Source organism: Danio rerio, chromosome 4 (assembly GCF_052040795.2).
Source record: "Danio rerio strain M-AB ecotype USA chromosome 4, GRCz13ab, whole genome shotgun sequence".
NCBI classification, from domain to species: Eukaryota; Metazoa; Chordata; class Actinopteri; order Cypriniformes; family Danionidae; genus Danio; species Danio rerio.
This window is the reverse complement of record NC_141024.2, coordinates 70543320-70562500: the sequence shown is the minus strand read 5'-3', so window position 1 is coordinate 70562500 and position 19181 is coordinate 70543320. Positions and strand designations below refer to the sequence as shown.

The 19181-nt window shown below is 39.6% G+C and overlaps 1 protein-coding gene across 2 annotated transcripts in view; it reads right to left on the bottom strand.

Annotated features, from left to right (window-relative positions):
• The window catches only part of LOC110438637 (uncharacterized), a 9619-nt gene extending 1229 nt beyond the window's left edge, over positions 1 to 8390 (bottom strand). The window contains exons 1-3 of one of the 2 annotated variants that reach the window (XM_087250507.1): positions 7954 to 8390; positions 6119 to 6254; positions 3253 to 3904 (exon numbers count right to left, since the gene is read on the bottom strand). In XM_087250507.1, coding sequence (XP_087106633.1) covers positions 3253 to 3904; positions 6119 to 6200 — 734 coding nt within the window. In that variant the 5' untranslated portion in view covers positions 6201 to 6254; positions 7954 to 8390. The remainder of the gene's footprint in view (positions 1 to 3252; positions 3905 to 6118; positions 6255 to 7953) is intronic. The other variant, XM_087250506.1, reaches the window with a different exon arrangement.
• Between the last annotated feature and the right edge of the window lie 10791 nt (positions 8391 to 19181).

The following is a 19181-nucleotide window of genomic DNA, read 5'->3' as shown; positions in this document are numbered from 1 at the left end:
ATTAATAACTTAAGAGCTGTGATTCGTCAGTTTGGTATCGTTCACAAGTGTGGGCGGAGTCATATAGGAGGAGCGACCTCGGTGGCGCGAGTCTTTAAGAAGAGTCCCTTGCTGGAGCTCCAGATGGATTCTATTATTGTGTTTACTTTAGGATTATAGTTGTTGCGCGTCTCGGTTCTTGCCTCCTTCTTCCTTGAAAGGGTGTAAGCTTGAGCTACTTCTACGGTAATTTAGCATTGCAGTGTATTTAAAAAACCTGCAATGAAACTCAAGACGTGAGATTGACAAGCGGATCGGTGCAGCAGTAATGCGGTGGATGTATCGGTCCGTTGTGGTAAAAAAGGAGCTGAGCCGAAAGAAAAAGCTCTCAATTTACCGGTCAGTCTACATTCTTACTCTCACCTATGGTCATGAGCTTTAGGTCATAGCCGAAAGGACAAGATACAAGTGGCCGAAATGAGTTTCCTTCACAGGGTGGCAGGCAGCACCCTTATAGATAGGGTGAGGAGTTCTGTCACCCGGGAGGAGCTCAGAGTAGAGTCGCTGTTCATCCTCATCTAGTGAAGGGAAGAGGGAAGTCTGGGGTTCTCTCCTAAAGCCTGGTTTATACTTCTGCGTCAAGTGACCGGCGTAACCCACGGCGCATGCACCGGGCATAGCTGTGCATTTATACTTGTGCGCGCTGTCACTGTTGGTCTGCATTAACACTTCCGAAATGCTAGGGGGCAGTGAGGTGTAAATGTTCCTCTGTGTCGAGTTTCTTCACTGCTGTTGTGTTTTTTCTGAATGTACAAGTGGTTCAAACTCGCTCATTTTGAGGCAGGAACCGGCGGACGTGCAACAACTTTAACTATGAGGTAAACACAAAACAAAACTTTCCATCCGGAGCTCCTTCACAGGACTCCGCACTTGTAAACACTTGCTCCATCAGGCTCGCGCGGCACTCTGTCCCACCCTGACTAGTCAGAGCTAACAAGCTCACCAATCACAGAGCTTGCGCTACGCGTCTGTGCGACGTGGAGTTACATTTTTTGAGAGGTGCACGTCAGCAACGCTGATGGCCACGGCGTAGGGCTATGCGTCAACACGTAGGCTGCGCCGTAGCATACATGTGCGCTTGACGCAGAAGTATAAATCAGCCTTAAGATGTCTGCCCCCATGACCCAGCCTCGGAAAAGGAGATGAAAGTGAATGAATGGAACTCAAGACAGAGGAACATAAAAACCCCACTTCCTGATAGCATTTCAGAAGTGATAATGTCAGCAACACAAACAGAATGCATCAATATCATCAGCCTGAGCTGTGGGTTTCCCCGACACTCACTCAACGCATCAAGATTGTGATGACTCATTTAAATGGTCATAGCAGCATCTTAAATCCTACAAAGTTTTTAAACTTAAGATGCATTCATTCATTTTTAAGCACTTTTCTGGGGCCGGGTCGTGGGGGCAGTAGTTTTAGGAGAGAATCCCATACTTCCCTCTCCCCAGTTACTTCTTCCAGCTCCTCCGAGGGGATCCCAAGGCGTTCCTAGGCCGGCAAAGAGACATAGTCCCTCCAGAGTTTCCTAGGTCTTCCCCCAAGATAGAGGTCTGCGGGACCCGACCAGATTTCTGCGGCGCGGGAATAAATTTCCGAATAAATTGCGGGAGCGGTCGGTAAAGGGTTTAATTTGGGACGAGAGCGGGCTGTTTAGCAATAACGTGGATATTGCTATGCGAATGAGAGAGAGCTTTGCCTATGTGTGTGCTTGGTGCTTGTGTGTGTGTATGTTAGTGTGCGCGCGAATGAGAGAGAGAGAGAGAGAGAGAGAGAGAGAGAGCTTTCCCAGATAGCAAAATACACTCGGGCCAGTTCCGGCTAGATTCTCGCCTGCCGGAGAATCTAGCTTGTGGACTCACTGCCTGATTTCGGCCCGAATCAATCGGTCAGATGCGGCTCCCGTAATCGAGCAGACGCTGCCGCATCCGCGCCAGAATCGGCCCGAGAGTAATGTGCGCTGCGGCCCGGAGCTGGCGCGACTCAGTATTTATATACCTTTATATAAAACCTTTTGGTATTACATTGGTACTTCATACATGGTATTACAAGCCTTTGAGTTGATATAACAGCAAACGCCTGTGTGTCTGCTTGGTGCTTGTGTGTGTGTTAGTGCGCGCGCGTATGAGAAAGAGAGAGCTTTGTCTGTGTGTGTGTGCTTGGTGCTGTGTGTGTGTGTTTATACAGACAGCTTGGCTGTCTGGACTGTATAGCTGGGTGATTTTCGGTATTGTTCTCCCCCACTCTTTAGCGGGATCGGGCGCGGCGGCCAGAAAACGGGGCGGGTCGGGCAGCGGGACAACAAGTTCTTAATATAAGCGGGAGTGCTCGGGTTCAGGATAAAACCTGGCGGGAGCAGGCGGGAGCGGGATTCAAAATTTAGTCTCGTGCAGATCTCTACCCCAAGGCCTCCTCCCGGTGGGGAATGCCTGGAACACCTCACTAGGTAGGCGTCGAGGAGGCATCCGAAACAGATGCCCGAGCCACCTCAGCTGACTTCTCTCGATGTGGAGGAGCAGCGGCTCTACTCCGAGCTCCTCCCGGGTAACAGAGCTGCTCAGTCTATCTTTAAGGGTGGGCCCTGCCACCCTGCGAAGGAAACTCATTTAGACCGCTTGTATCCGAGATCTTGTCTTTTCGATCATGATCCAAAGCTCATGACCATAGGTGAGAGTAGGAAAGTAGATTGACCGGTAAATCGAGAGCTTTGCCTTTCGGCTCAGCTCCTTCTTTACCACAACAGATTGTTGTGTGAGCAAATTCATTCATTCATTTTCCTTCAGTCTAGTGCCTCATTTTTTAGGGGTCACCACAGCTAAATGAACCAACAACTACTCCAGCATACGTTTTATGCAGTGGATGCCCTTCCAGCCGCAACCCATTACTGGGAAACACCCATTCACCCCATTCACCTATAGCGCATGTGTTTGGACTGTGGAGGAAACCCATGTGAACATAAGGAGAACATGCAAACTCCACACAGAAATGCTAACCGACCAAATCGAGACTCAAACCAGTGGCCTTCTTGCTGTGAGGCGACAGTGCTAACCTCTAAACCACCGTGCCACCTGTTTTAGCAAATTGCAATGCAAAAAATAATATATGTGTGGTACTCTCCCATTCACTGCCTATTAAGTTTACCCAACTATGACAGCTTGAGATGTGAAACGGGTTCAATCGTAGAAGGTACATGCTTAGTCTTTGGATACCCACCCCTGTTCTCTAGAGTGGCGCTTCATGTGATGGCTGAGGTTGGCTCGCTGCTTGTAACTCTTTCCACACTGGCCACATTTATACGGCTTCTCTCCGGTGTGAGTCCTGATGTGAGAATCAAGGTAGCTTTTACATTTAAAGTTTTTACCACACTGTGTGCAAATGTAAGGCTTCTCTCTGGTGTGAATGCCCATGTGGTTTTGAAGGGCTTGTATTTGAGTGAAACTATTCCCACACTGTTGGCAGGCGAAAGGCTTCTCCCCTGTGTGAATTCTGATGTGGAGTTTAAGGTGCTGCTTTTGCCTGAAACTCTTTCCACACTCGGGACACGTGTACGGCCTCTCTCTGGTGTGGACTCTCATGTGGACTTTAATTTTCGATTTTTGCGTGAAACTCTTTCCACACTGATCGCACGAGAAAGGCTTCTCTCCGGTGTGAATTCTCATGTGGGCTTCAAGGTTGTGCTTAAGAGTAAAGCTTTTCCCACATTGACAGCAGGTCAAATCATCGTTAGATTTGGTTTTCTGAGCTCTTTTATGTGGTGAAGTCGTCTCAGTGGATTTCTCATCAGTCAATAAATCTTGGTGTTTCTCAAACTGATTCTCTTCCCGTTCATTGAGGTCTTCGGTCTCTTCTTTCAGCACCATCAGCTCTAAAGAGAAAAAAAAATACAAGTTAAGCCCAAACTTAATGGCGCAAAGCAACACACTTGTATTGGTGCAATTACAAATTGTGAAGCTGGATAACTACATTACCCTCTATGCTAAAAAACAAAACTCAGATGGGCTGCTGGTGGCTGGGATGCACAAGAAAAGAAACCAAAAAGCCATCCTGGCGACATCCTTACGTCTTTTTATGTTTTTCAAAATCTTTTCACTAGCACCACGGTGGCGCAGTGAGTAGCACAATCGCCTCACAGCAAGAAGGTCGCTGGTTCGTGCCCCGACTGGGTCAGTTGGCATGTCTATGTGGAGTTTGCATGTGCTCCCCATGCTCGCGTGGCTTTTCTTCAGGTGCTCCGGTTTCCATTAGTGTGTGTGTGTGTGTGTGTTTGAATGAGGTTTCTCAGTGATGGGTTGCATCCACTGCCTAAAACGTGCTGGATAAGTTGGCGGTTCATTCCGCTGTGGCGACCCCAGATTAATAAAGGGACTAAGAGGAAAGGAAAATGAATGAATCTCCTCACTAGGGCTAGTCGCGGCACTTATTTTCACGTGTGTTGTTTTGACCTGAGGTGGCGATGATGCAACTCGACCCGAATCTGTTCACGTTGCATCAAGCACGTGAAAATAGTTCACCATGTTCAATTCGCTTTGCGCTCATGCTCCCTGGCATCTTTCGTAACCATCAACCGTTTTCTCAGAGGATGACAAACCAACAAACCATTGCAGTAGCTCTGATACAAGTTTTATTCATGGAAAAAGTTAAAAAGTACTGCAGTGTTTGGGTGCGCTGTGTTTGTCTGAGGTAATTAGTCTGCCATTATTACCGAAGCGTATATATTCTTTACAAATTGTGAAGCAGAAAGCTTAGTCCTAGATACATGAATCGCGGAGCGCAAGTGGTATTCTGAAATGGTCAGATGTTTTTCAAGTAGGTGCACCTGGAAATTGTGAGCGCATCACGTGCGTTCAGCTTGTACACCCTGTGCGCATCGCTCCCTATATGTGCATGCAAGCTGTGTGCCTTGATTGGAAATAATGTAAGTAAATATACAGTTGAAACCAGAAGTTTTTTAAAAACTGTCTGATGGTAAATCATACTAAATGTTTACTATTTTATGTCTGTTAGGATTACTTAAATTATTTGCATTTGCTAAATGCCAGAATAATGAGAGAACTTTTTGGAGGATAATTTTTTTTATTAATTTCTAGGCAGTCAAAAGTTTACACACATTTCCTTGGTATTTTTGTAGCTTTGCTTTTAAACTGTATAACTTTGGTCAAATGTTTCGGGTATCCTTCCACAAGCTTCTCACAAGAGTTTGAAGGAATTTCGGCCCATTCCTCCGGACAGAATTGGTGTAACTGAGTCAGATTTGTAGGCTGTCTTGCTCGCACAAGCTTTTTCAACTCTGCCCACAAATTTTCTATAGGATTGAGGTCAGGGCTTTGTGATGGCCACTCCAAAACATTCACTCTGTTGTCCTTAAAGCACATTTAAGCTGATTTGGCTGTATGCTTAGGGTCGTGGTCTGTTTGGAAGACCCATTTGTGGCCAAGTTTAAAATTTCTGGCTGATGTTGCTTCAGTATTTCAACTTAATATTCTTTCTTCATACTTCACAGTTGGGATGGTGTTCCTAGGCTTGTAAGCTTTCCCCTTTGTCCTCCAAATGTAACACTGCTCATTATGGCCAAACAGTTCAATCTTAGCTCCATCAGAGCACAGGACATGTCTCCAAAATTTTTTTTCCCAGTATAATTTAGCAAATTGTAATTCTGGCTTTTTTGTTGATTTCCCCATGTTGTCACACAAGGAAGCAGTGTGTTTGAGGTTTTCCCTATATACTATTCTACATTTGCGCCACCAATTAACTCAAATGTTGTCAATTAGCCAATCAGAAGCTTCCAAAACCTTGATACATTCGTTCAGTGGCTAATCAGCCGGAATCACCTGAAGTGATGTGAGGGTGATCAGCGAGACCTAGCTGTCACTCAAGTGGCCACGCCCTTAATTATGTGGACTTAATAAAACCTAATATAAAGGAAACAGAACAGTTCTAAAAAAAACATTAACCCCCACAGTTGTCATGAAGGGTAATATTAGCTATATGCACTAAAGCCGTCTTCACATCAGGCTGTAATCATTGCAGTCAGTAAACATCTGGAAGAGACATTTAATGAAATGATTAAGTTGATCTGAACCTGTTTGTTCCTCTGGATCTTCCTGTTTGACTGTAAACGTTTCAATCTTCAGGTCTTCACTCTCCTCTTTAATAGACGCCATCTCAATCAGCTCTCTAGTTCACTATCAACGCATTGCTGAGGGAGCTTAGATCACCTAAGCAGATTAAAAACACTGTAAATTTCTCTCTTCACATGGGAAAATGCTGTAGTGTATTACAGTGTATAGTATTTACAACTCTGTTAATGATTGTTTAGGCATATAGTGAACTGATACACTGCAATAAATACTGTAGTGTAGTTTTTACTACCGTGAATTTAGTCATACCACACTTGGTACATTGTAGAGTATTTTTGTTTAGATTACCATTGGAGTTATATAACCACAGCAACTATAGAATAACTACAGATTGACTTACATATGGTTCAAAAGCACTACATTCACTATAAGTAACTATACAATTTGTAAGGTGCAAATTTAATAAATATAAACACAAACTATTAATTTTGACGCTATTTACGGTATAATGTAAATACCTGTGTTTATGATTATTATTCCACATTTTTAAAAACATTTGCAGATGAGTCGTATAACTTGTAATTCTGATGTTAACATTGTCGTTTTCTGTTTTTTTTTTTTTTTAATTGTGTGTTTTAACAATACAAACATATTAATCATAACAATAATAACAAGTAAATTAATTATAATAATATCAATAATAAAGTAAGATAATAAAAAACAGAGTAAAGACGCAAATTATTAAATTAAATATTTACAAAGTCACAGTTTTAAAACTTTTTGCTGTAAACATTTTGTAAAGTAGTTATTAAATGATTTAAGTCACAACGAAAATTCTGCAACTTATGTAGAAAATTTACATTTGTGATTATAATATTTACCCCATAAAATAAATAAATTGCTTATTAAATAAAATGTTCGTCACAAGAAAAGTAACTAATTATATCACGCATGGAAAAATCAATGGTAAAGTTACATTTTGATGACAAATAAATTGGATAAATCAGACCGAAACACATTAACATGTGGGCATTTGATCAAAAGAGGATCAATCGATTCTCACAACTTGAGTTAGGATTACCGAATTTAGATACAATCTCAATTGTAGAGTAGATATTGTGTCGCACTTTTAACTTTGTGTATCATTCTTTAACTTTGTTGGGAACACAAAATTTGCAAGGTAAGAGCCAAGCTATTCTTTCCAATTAATTCGACCTATTAGAGAAATTTTCCCCGGGAGTGATTCTTTTTTTTGACTGAAACGCGTTTCTTAGATTTTTATTACTACATTTTAGGTCGTAAACGCATCTGTCTTCAACGAAAAACTTTGGTTCTTTTTTTTTAGTCACTTTAAATGGCAAGTGGCATTTCATTAAATGAGCAATGCCATTAGGTATGGCCTTAATCACAGTATGAAATTCTTTATGAATTATATTTAACCATAAAATCACCACATGAGTACACGTTCCCTTGAGGATCAAGTAAATCACAAAGATAGTATGTTTTTCATGCCAATTCTCATAAAAAATCGATGTATTCTTTACTAAGACGCTTTAGTAGTTCCATAGCTTCACTCTGTGAGGGGAGAAATTGCGAAAGAAACATACTTTCCATGCGAAAAGTGCCTGTTTGTAAAATTTAGAGAGTTTATAGGGAGTTTGGATGGAGAAAATCTACAAGTTAACACACATTTGAGACCTACAATGTTTTTATAAATATTATGTGGGATAAAGTACCATCGAATCTGGTTAACATGGTTTTTAATCCAATTTGCTTTAACAGTGTAATTGATGTCAAAACAAATCAATCTTGTCAAAACCACTATCAGCTTTCTTACCACAGAGAACGGACGTTTTCGATGTATTTACATCGTTTTAACCAGCAGGTGACGTCAGCGCGCAGTGACTCGAAAACGAACTGAATCATTTTGAGAAACAAATGATTCAATTGACTCGGAGTTTTGACAGCTCCGTTGCCTCATGCCTATTCGTCAGTGACTGAATACATGTTTAATTACTAGCATATTCACGACACAGGAAGAAATGTGGCGCGTTTATTTCGCCACTCTCGTCCGCTTTATACTCGGAAAATATGTAATTTAAAGTGTTTAATGTTTTGAGTATTACAGTGCTACATTTAATGACAAATGTCTAACAAAAAGTCTTGTAAAAGTATCTATAACATTGACTGAATGTTCCTCTCATTTTATAAACCTTAGAAACGGCACACACCTTTTTCACAGACTGCAGAAACAGGAACGCGGAGCAGCTTTATGGCGTCACACGGCAATAACAAGATAAAAGTCACCTATAGGGAGACCCCCTCAACAAGATGGTAAACGCTTTGGGTGTATGGTCATACACAATGAATGTATAAATTATTGTTTCATTAGTATTTAATATTTATAATTTAATATATAATGTTTACCGAATGGGTTATTATTTTTGAATTTTTATATGTTTCTATTATAATCATTATACTTTAAGAAAAAAATACTTGACAGAATCAAAAATATCCAATCCAAAACAGTGATTCCCATTAAAAAAAAAAAAACACAATCTAATCACAGTCTAATAATTCTAAAAATTTAAATCAGATCCTAAAGATAGTGGAAATTCCAATAAATTGAGTCATACAAATATTTAAAAAGTGAAATGCCTATTAAAAAAATTCTGAATGTCCATTGGAAATTTAGGAAATATTTAGGAAAGGATAGACTGAAATTCCAATAGGATTTTTTGACAAGGGTTAGATTACACTGGTATAAAGACATAGTACGACAATTATTCTAAGAGATTAACCACAAAGTCTCCAATACTATTTTAAGTATTCTCAGAAAATAATACAAAATTACAGAGTATTTGAAATTCTCAAGATGAAAAACACCATCTTGGTATTAAACGAATGGAATTCCTTTATTATATACAGTGTTGGGGAGGTTACTTTGGAAATGTAATAGATTACAGATTACAAGTTACCCCATTTAAAATGTAATAGTGTACCATTTTAATTATTTTATAAAAGTAAAGTAACTGATTACATCTGATAACTTTCTGATCACTTTCAAGTTTTCAATGAATGTTTTCATTTCATTCACTGTTGGAATTTTCAACATCGTTCATCACTTGAATTAAGTTTATATTAATTATGTTGGCTTGAGAAAGCCAAATTTGGCCAAAAGCTGTATTTAGATGTGTTAGATTTTGTTGCTATATCTTTAACGGTTATCAGACTTATAGTTTTCCAATAAATAATTTTTAAGCATTATTTTTCTCAAAATATGGCGAGCCATTTTTTACTTAAACTCCATATTTTTTTACTGATATGGCAAGCCATTTTTGCATGTATAACCTTCAAACTTATTAAGCATTGTATTTTCAAAAAAATACGGCAAGCCATTTTTACATAATGTTCATTCCCTTAGTCCCTTTATTAATGAGGGATTGGCTCGTTTGACTCATGCTAGCAAATGGGACTTCCTGTGTACTATGCATGGCAACAATGGTAATGGAAGCCAAGTGCTAATAACGATTAGCTACATGCTATGAATGATTATCTAAATGCAATAACATATGCTAGAAATGCCTACTAAGTATTAGCATTTGATCAAACATGTACACGAGCATTGCCATTTAGCAACTGCTTAGCAACCATCTAACAATGCCATAATTGTTTTAGCAACTGCCTAGCAACCACTTAGCAACCGCCGTCGTGCTTCCTGCCAACTGCCATTCCCAGTCCTAGCGCAGTCACGTTGGCTTTCTTAAGCCAACATCAAAGTTTATCAATAAACTTTAGGTTCTAGTTTAATTTTAAAGTACAGCTATCACAAAACCAGACCTTAGAACAAAAAAAAGTTTACTGTTGTTACAAAATCTAAATTTTAGTTAGTTGTGTGGCATTTACCATAAAAAAACATTACTTTTTTTTTTGCAATTTTCATTTATAAAACCGGAGCAAGTTCAACCTGAGCCGTTTGTTGTCGACCCCCAAAAAACAGGTAGAAGTCGTCATTCTCACCATCATATAGATTTTCTTTCATTGTATAAACACCGGCCTCACAGCTCCGTGAATGTCGGTGCCATTACTTACTGATCTGCGATCAGTAAATATAGCTCGTGTGGACGCTACTGCGCTACTTGACTAATAAAATAGCTTCGCTACTGAAAAGCTATTTGATTGATATAGTAGCTATGCTACTGCCGTGCTAATGATAAATGTAGTTAAGCTAGTAGCCAGTGCATTCAGCGGCAAAGAAGATTAACGTAATTGGTAGTTGTGGTGCACCACAAATTCAAACCAGAAAACGAATGGCCCTAGCATCGTGCATATCAAAAACAGGCAAACAAATAGATTAATATTATTCAACATATGCCAGATTTTCAAAGAATATTTTAAGATGTAATCTTTAACATTTTCATAAGTAACTAATTTAATTTCACATTTTTTCTCAGTATCCATATCGAACTACTGCTACTTTTCGTTTGTAATTAAATTACGTAACGCCGTTACATGTAACTAGTTACTCGCCAACACTGATAGTAAGACGATTAATTCCAGGGGATAAACCACAAAGTCTCCAATACTATTTTGAGTATTGTCAGTAAACAATACGAAATTCTCGCAAAAAGAAAAACACCATCTTGGTTTTACAAACGAATGAAAATCCTATATTAAAAATAATAAAAATAAAGTCGTTTATAGTTTGAAACTATTGAACGACATACATTCTTGGCTAATTTTGTAAAGAAAATCGTATATTTGATCGACTTCAAATGTTGGCTACTGTGCATTGCTCTAGTTGGGACGCAGGGCCGGATATAACCAATAAATGAGGTAAGCAGCCACTTAGGGCCCCTGGGGAATTAGAGGTCCCAGACCAATGGAAAAAAAGCCTAAATTAATCACATAGCTGTGTGTTTCACATTTTCTGTCATGATGTAAAATCTGGCTATAACTGTTAAGATTTCAAAGTTATTACTTATTTCCAAAACCGGGGGCCCCCATGAATAATGGAACGTTCCGTTCCGTACTGCACCTGTGCGAGTTGTGAGTGCAGTGCAGTTTTTAGGTGTTACTGGAGATTTTGGAGACTCGTGTCTGTGCTGTACCGTTCCTAACATTACTCTTTGCCATAGATATATACACTAGATATCGCATAGGGACCCTGAGCATGCGTCAATAGCGCCGCCACATTGGTACAGTGCTCCCAGGACAAATGTCATTCAACCGCACTAGTCAAGACAGTGTTATTACGTGAAGATGCCGGACTTTAGCTCGGTGTACGGGTGTAGTAACGAGCAAACAAAGAAAACTAAGCACAAAGGCAGAACATTTCATAGGCAATATTACGTTTATTTCTGTTTTTGTATGTTCTGAACTTTTGTGCTAATCAGGTAACGTTATTGAGGATAACAGTCACTTACTGCATTCACCATACGGCACAGCAGCTACAACTCGCACTAAACACTCGGCTTATGCTAGTTTTGTTGAATAAAATCAGCAAACAATGCAAAAGAAATATGACAACGAGATGCTGCGCTGCCAGAAACGTATTACAGTCCGCTAGTGAAAGAGTCGTTCGAGGGATTCATTCACAAACGAATCGCTCCCTCCGTCAGTATGAGAAGTGAAAGCAGGAGAGGAGCTGTGTTTCAGGACACGATTTGATCAAATTTAACAGGGAGGGTGATGTAGAAAAGAATGTAGAAAAGTGATGTAAATTTATAATTTTCGTAATTAGAAAAAAAAATTACATACTAACATCCAGGACAACTCCCGATCACAGATATATGTGTATATCTCTTGCTTTGGATAGCCACAGTCCTCCACTGTACCTTGGTCCCGCATTCATTTCAAAGGAGCGCTACCCTGTACCAAGATGGCGGCGCTATTGACGCATTCCGTCCAATTGACAACAAGCCAGGCGACATCTAATGTATATATCTATGACTCTTTGCAACAAGCTGCAGGTGATGCCTCAGAGCACTCAAAGGCGACACCGTGCCACACAGCCGTCTCTCACACCTCCAGCATTGGGAGCAGATTATTCCTCTGCATAGCGACGGCAAATGTTTCAGCCCCGTGAGCATGAGGTATTCATGTTTTTTTTAGATATTACTATTAAAATCTTATCACAAAATGGCTAAATAACTGTACATCGGGTGCTCAAACTCGGTCCTGGAAGGCTGGTCTCCTGCAAAGTTTAGTTCCAACCTCAATCAGACACACCTAGGCTAGCTAACCAAGCTCTTACAAGGCTTTCTAAAAACATCCGTGCATGTGTTAAAGCAATTGGGAGCTAAAATCTGCAGAAATACCTGCCAACACTGCCGTTTTTCACACCAAATCTCCTGCCACCCTCCCACTTTGTTATTTCTCCCAGCAAACTCTGGTAATTCCCCCACCCATGGGCATTTAGTGGTTTTATTATGGTAAATGTCCACATTAGTAGACTTCAGAATCACATATCCTTATATTTCTCCCTCATAAGGTGATCAGAATCCACATGTCTGAAAGTGTTTTGAACTAAAATGGTTTTAAATTTTGATGACAGTCGGTAGAGTGATAATCAAACATGAGGAAAGAGCAGCAGAGCTGATCGTCTGCAGATTCAGGTAAGCTCCTCCTGTGTTCATGTCTCTCCAGGCCTGCTTCGGCTCGGTGTTTCCATCAGATAAACACCCTGAGGAAGCCCGGACGAAGCCTGATTAAGTCTGTGGAAGAGCAGCTGACACACTCTCTGTAGAGAATAGTTAAAACAAAGCAGTTTCTCATTAGTTAATGACATAGCATATCCGGAGTAATGGTTATTATAGATACTGATATCTGGTTCTTCTTTTAACAAAGTTTAGATTCCCAAAGACAAAAATTGTGTTAAACAAAAAACATGTAAGCATACACCCTAAGCATACTGCCAAATTAGTTAAAATGTCGGTTTAGGACATCAGAGTGAATGTTTTGGAGTGGCCATCACAAAGCCCTGATCTCAATCCTATAGAAAATTTGTGGGCAAAGTTGAAAAACCTTGTGCGAGCAAGACAGCCTACAAATCTGACTCAGTTACACCAATTCTGTCCGGAGGAATGGGCCAAAATTCCTTCAAACTCTTGTGAGAAGCTTGTGGAAGGATACCCGAAACATTTGACTAAAGTTATACAGTTTAAAAGCAAAGCTACACAAATACCAAGGAAATGTGTGTAAACTTTTGACTGCCTAGAAATTAATAAAACAATTCGTTCATTCATTTTCTTGTCAGCTTAGTCCCTTTATAAATCCGATGTCAGCACAGCGGAATGAACCGCCAACTTATCCAGCTAGTTTTTACGCAACGGATGCCCTTCCAGCCACAACCCATCTCTGGGAATCATCCACACACACACTCATACACTACGGACAATTTAGCCTACCCAATTCACCTGTACCGCATGTCTTTGGACTGTGGGGGAAACCGGAGCACCCGGAGGAAACCCACACAAAGGCAGGGAGAACATGCAAACTCCACATAGAAACGCCAACTGAGCCGAGGTTCGAACCAGCGACCTTCTTGCTATGAGGCGACAGCACTACCTACTGCGCCACTGCCTCGCCCTAAAACAATTCTCAAAAACAAATTCTGTCAATATTCTGGCATTTAAGAAATGTAAATCATTTAGGTAATACGAACAGACCTAAAATAGTAAACGTTTAGTTTGATTTACCATCAGACATTTAAAAAAAATGGTTATGTTCCTTTTTTTGAGTGTATGTAAACTTCTGGTTTCAACTGTATAATACATGTATAATAGTTACAGAAAATTTGTTGTCATAAACAGTTTTTTTTTTTACAAAGCTCTACATTTAAAATAATTTCTTGAGTGATTATTATAGCATTAGAGGATTATGCCTGACTGGAGGTGAAATGAACACAACTAGAACTAGGGCTGCACGATACATCGTTTCAGCATCGAAATCGCCATGTGCCCATCCGCAATAGTCACATCGCAGTAGGTGCGATGCAAAGTAGGGGTGTCAAAATTAATTGTTTCTTCGGTGCACCGCGATGCAGACTTGGACAATTCGGTATCGATTCAGTAATAACCATAACCGCTTATTATGTAGTGACGTCATTTATCTCCTATGCGCTCTGTCACGAGGGAGGTGAGCGCCGTTATTTACAACACTCAGCCAACTCAGGGCCGGCCCGTGGCATAGGCACTATAGGCAAATGCTTAGGGTGCTGTATATCCAGTGGGGCGCCAGAAATGAGAGCGGTTCAGTTGGTTTTGTCTTCGATTTACCTGACACACATTCAGTTATTGACGGCAATAACTCAAAAAACGCTTACCCTAAAAAGATCTAAAGTGTGTTTCCTACAGAAAGACAAAGCTGGTTATGTTTCACAGCTGTCTTTCTTTTTTTCGCTCGACATAACGAGCACTGCTCCGTTTAAGCCCTCGCAGTCTGCGTTTACTTTAGCCGGCAGAGCTCGCGCTGAGAGGAGCTCTCTGTAAGGGACCGTCGGAAAAGTGCTTATTTTTTTCGTTTTTTTTTTCGTTTTTTTTTTTCGTTTTTCTGCTCCGCTTAGCGCGAGCTCTCCCTGTTGCAAGGGCTTAAGTGTGTTTGTTTGTGTGTGCGTGTGTGTGTATGTTTGTTTGATGCTGTCTATGTTTGTGAATGTGTTTGAATGAGAGACAGTGTGTTGCTGTGTGTCTGTGTGTTTATACAGACAGCATGTTATAGCCTCCCCCCTAAAATATAACACTATATATGGAAAGCATCGTCAATGCACCGTGATGCACCGAACTATCGAATTGAACCGAATCGATGGCATGATAATCCGAACCGAACCGTGAGACCAGTATAGGTTCACACCTCTAATGCAAAGCAAAAAAATATATATATTTATGTATAATTAATATAATTAAAGAAAATATATATAATTTCTAAACTGTCTACGGTTCTATATTTATCTGATATAAATGAATTAGCTTAGACATAAGGAATTTGGAAAAACGAATTTATCAGCACACATTGCGTAACATGCTTCATGCATGCAGTCTCAGGATGACCGTGACGAAATGAGCGCGGAACGGGAGAAAGGCGCCGAAATGGAAGATTTGGTTGGAAAAAGAAACGCAACATCGGTTATATGGAAGTATTTTGGATACAAAAATGTAAAAGTATTTTGTCGGGAGTGCCTGGTAGTTGTGGCCACAACTCGCGGAAACACCACTTATTTGTTTGACCATTTAAGTTGGCATCACAAAGCACTGTATGACGAATGCGGAGCCAGATCAGATTGTCGTCCAAACAAAAAACTATTTCGGATGCCTTTGCCAGTGTAATGCCATATGAGAAGGGATCCAAACGGCAGAAAGATATCACTGATGCCATTACATTTCACCTCGCAAAAGACACGGTACCATGAACACGGTTTTGCAAACATGATCCGGATATGTTATGCCGTCACGCACTTATTTTTCTCAAATTGCCACACCAGAGCTGTACGACAAATGCAAGGCACAAGTGGAAACTGAGCTATTGTCACGAGTAAAATATGACGCAGCAACAACAGATTTGTGGTCCAGCCGACCAACCGACCCCTCATAAGTCTGACTGTACACTTTGTGGATGAGGGCTTCCAGCTGAGAAGTCGCTGTTTGCAAACAGCATTTTTTCCCCGATGACCATACAGGCGAGAACATCGCAATGGGGATGAGAGAAGCATTGGCTGCTTGGAGCCTGGATGAGAAACGTCTCGTCACTATAACAACAGACAACGCTGCGAACATGGTAAAGGAGGCCGCCCTCAACAAGTGGACCAGGTTGCAGTGCTTTGGCCACCGGCTGCATCTTGCAATTGGTAAATGATACCCAAGCATTTTACTACTGTTGCTTTTGCTATGCAGGATTTGACTTAAAATAATAAAAAAAATTCTAAGTTGGGTTATTTATCATATTGTTTTTGTTTTGTAATCTAAGGCTAATTTAATTCTCTGGAAGCTTCTTTTCCCGAATATTTATTTATAAAATAAATTGTATTCTCCATTTGTTTACAAGACTCAAAACTTACTAATGTCCCTATATTTTGGGTTTTGATGAGGTAAAGAAGATTGAAGGATTCGGATTTCTGCTTTCCAATCCGTCTCATCATGGACTAACGTTTATCCTTTTCATCATACCGTTTCTCAGTATTTAACTGTGAATTGATTTTAATTAATGAATAAGTTAACACATTGCTTAATATAAGAATGTTCAGTGCATTTGCCTGTCTCTTTATACCTATTTTCAGGAGCCAGCAAACTAGGTCAGAGGTCATGGAGACCTTGAGTGGAACTGACGGCTGAGGACTGGAAGCAACTGTTTCTATTGTTATTTCTAGGAGTTAATACTGTCTAAAATGTCTAAAGTGATTTTGCTGTTTTTACGGTTAAATCTGTTAAAGTGATTCTACTTTTTATTCAAGATAGAGTTTGTGTAGTAAGAATATAACTGCCTGAATGTAGATTATACCAGTTTTGAACCAGTTTCGATAAAGACGGCTGACAGTACACTCAGCCTTGGATAAGAAACAGATTATACTTTATGTGTGTGTATTCTATTTGATTGTTGATCCGTTTCAGAGGTCTGGAGCCAGCTCTAATCAGTCTAAGGGATGTCTGACGTTTATGCTTAAGATATTGTTCAGAATATACGCACAAACTCCACGTGGAAATGTTCCTATTCTATCTGTTTTAACCAATCAGTTTAGGACACCTGTATGTGTGACGCTGTTTATGACGTTATTTGAGAGTATAATTGTTATTGATTGTGATTGTAAGCAGAGCAGCCTAGGAACTCATTGCGAGTGTTGAAGCTGTCTTCTGCGAATGAAACTGCAAACTATCTTCAGTAAACTTGATTTATTTATTTAAATCTCTGACTTCGGCTCTTCTTCATCTACCAGACTGGTCATTCTTTGGGTCAAACTGTAAACTATCCCTACAAGATAAATAATAAATATTAATATTGTAAAACAATTAAATAATATTATAATAGAAAATAATATGATATAAAGAGAAAATTTGCGAATATTTATATATGATATTTAATGAGAAATTTATTTTTTATCTTATTTATTAGAATTATTAATATGCAGTTTCTTAATTTTGTTTTTATGTTTCCAGAAAATGCAGTGAAAAGGTATGGACGCATTGATCGTGCTACAGGTATCTGTAAAAAGCTGGTGGGTCACTTTTCTCACAGCTGGAAGGCCAGAAGTGCCCTAGAAAAAGCACAGAAGGCCCTAAATTTACCAGTACATTCCCTCATATCAGAATGCCAAACAAGATGGGGTTCCAGACAGATGATGATCAGCAGGATTTTAGAGCAGCAGAAGGCTTTAACTCAGGTTACCCAAACGGCAAGGCATCTGATTCCAACCTGGCAAGATATAGATGTCCTGGAATATGTCAGCAAGACACTGCTGGATTTCACAGATGCACTCTCAGGAGAAGATTATGTTAGTGTCTCCTATGTGAAGCCGGTTCTTCACCTCTTCAGCACTTCAATGCTATTAACGCATGATGAAGACACTGACCTGACTGAGACCTTGAAGAATGAGATGTTGCACTACATACACGAGAAATATAAAGATGATGCTACTCAGGAGCTGCTAGATGTGGCATCTTGTTTGGACCCCCGATTCAAGATGGACTACATTAATGCAGACAACAAGCCCAAAGTAAAGGCCAGAATTGCATCAGAGATGATGGAATAACAGGAAGAGATCGTAAGCTGCAGCGCTGAGGTAACAGCACAAAGTTGCTGAAACATCCCAGGCTAAAAAAGCCAAGAAGTCCTTGGGAAGTTTCTTTAAACAGAGTGGAGCTACAGCAAAGAGTGTTTTCTCTGTAACCATTAAGGATGCTGTGGAAGCAGAATTAAACAACTACTTACTGACACCTTCTATAGACAAAGAGGAGGATCCACTTGCATGGTGGAAAACACACAAAGTAAGCTTCCCATACCTAGCCAATATCTCTATTCCTGCAACAAGTTCCCCATCCGAACGGGTTTTCAGTGCAAGGGGCAACATAATCACCTGCCAACGTTCAAGTCTGAACGTTGGTGTTTTTAGCGCTACCAACTTATCCAGCAAGTTTTTACGCAGCGAATGCCCTTCCAGCCGCAACCCATCTCTGGGCAACATCCACACACACTCATACACTACGGACAATTTAGCCTACCCAATTCACCTGTACCGCATGTCTTTGGACTGTGGAGCACCCACGCGAAGGCAGGGAGAACATGCAAACTCCACACAGAAACGCCAACTGAGCCGAGGTTCGAACCAGCGACCCAGTGATCTTCTTGCTGTGCGGCGACAGCACTACCTACTGTGCCACTGCCTCGCCTATATATATATATATATATATATATATATATATATATATATATATATATATATATATATATATATATATATATATATATATATATATATATATATATATATATATATATAAACTGCCATATTATTTTATTTATCGTAAAGTTAATTGTTGGTAATTATTAGAACAAGTTTATCTTATCCACAATTTATTTGTTTTATAACTTTTTTTTTTTAAACCACTCAGGGGTTTAGGGTTTAGCTGTTTTTATATTTTGTGACAAGATATTTCCTTCTGTTTTGTAAATGTTGTAATAAAAAAAGTTTGTAATTGTCGAATAAAAAGTTAAATTACTTATTTTGTCACTCGTGTTAATTCCTAAATGTGATAATAAAGTGTCATCTTTGCATACACCAAATGAGCTCACCTTTATCACGGTAAAAACAACATTTAGTATTAATATCATAACATATTAGATCCTTGATTTGTCTGAATTGACATTTAAGTCATATTTTTTATAAACAACCCAAAAGAAACTATAAAAAATGTTTGTTCAGTGTTTTTACTTATTCATTTTTTTATATTCTATGAAAATGCTTTAAAAATTACCAAAATTATTATAGAATGATTGCTTATTTAATTTTTAAGCAGTTTATAACTCCTGATTCTGAATTTTTAAATATCGCAATATATATCGCAGGGGAAAAAAATA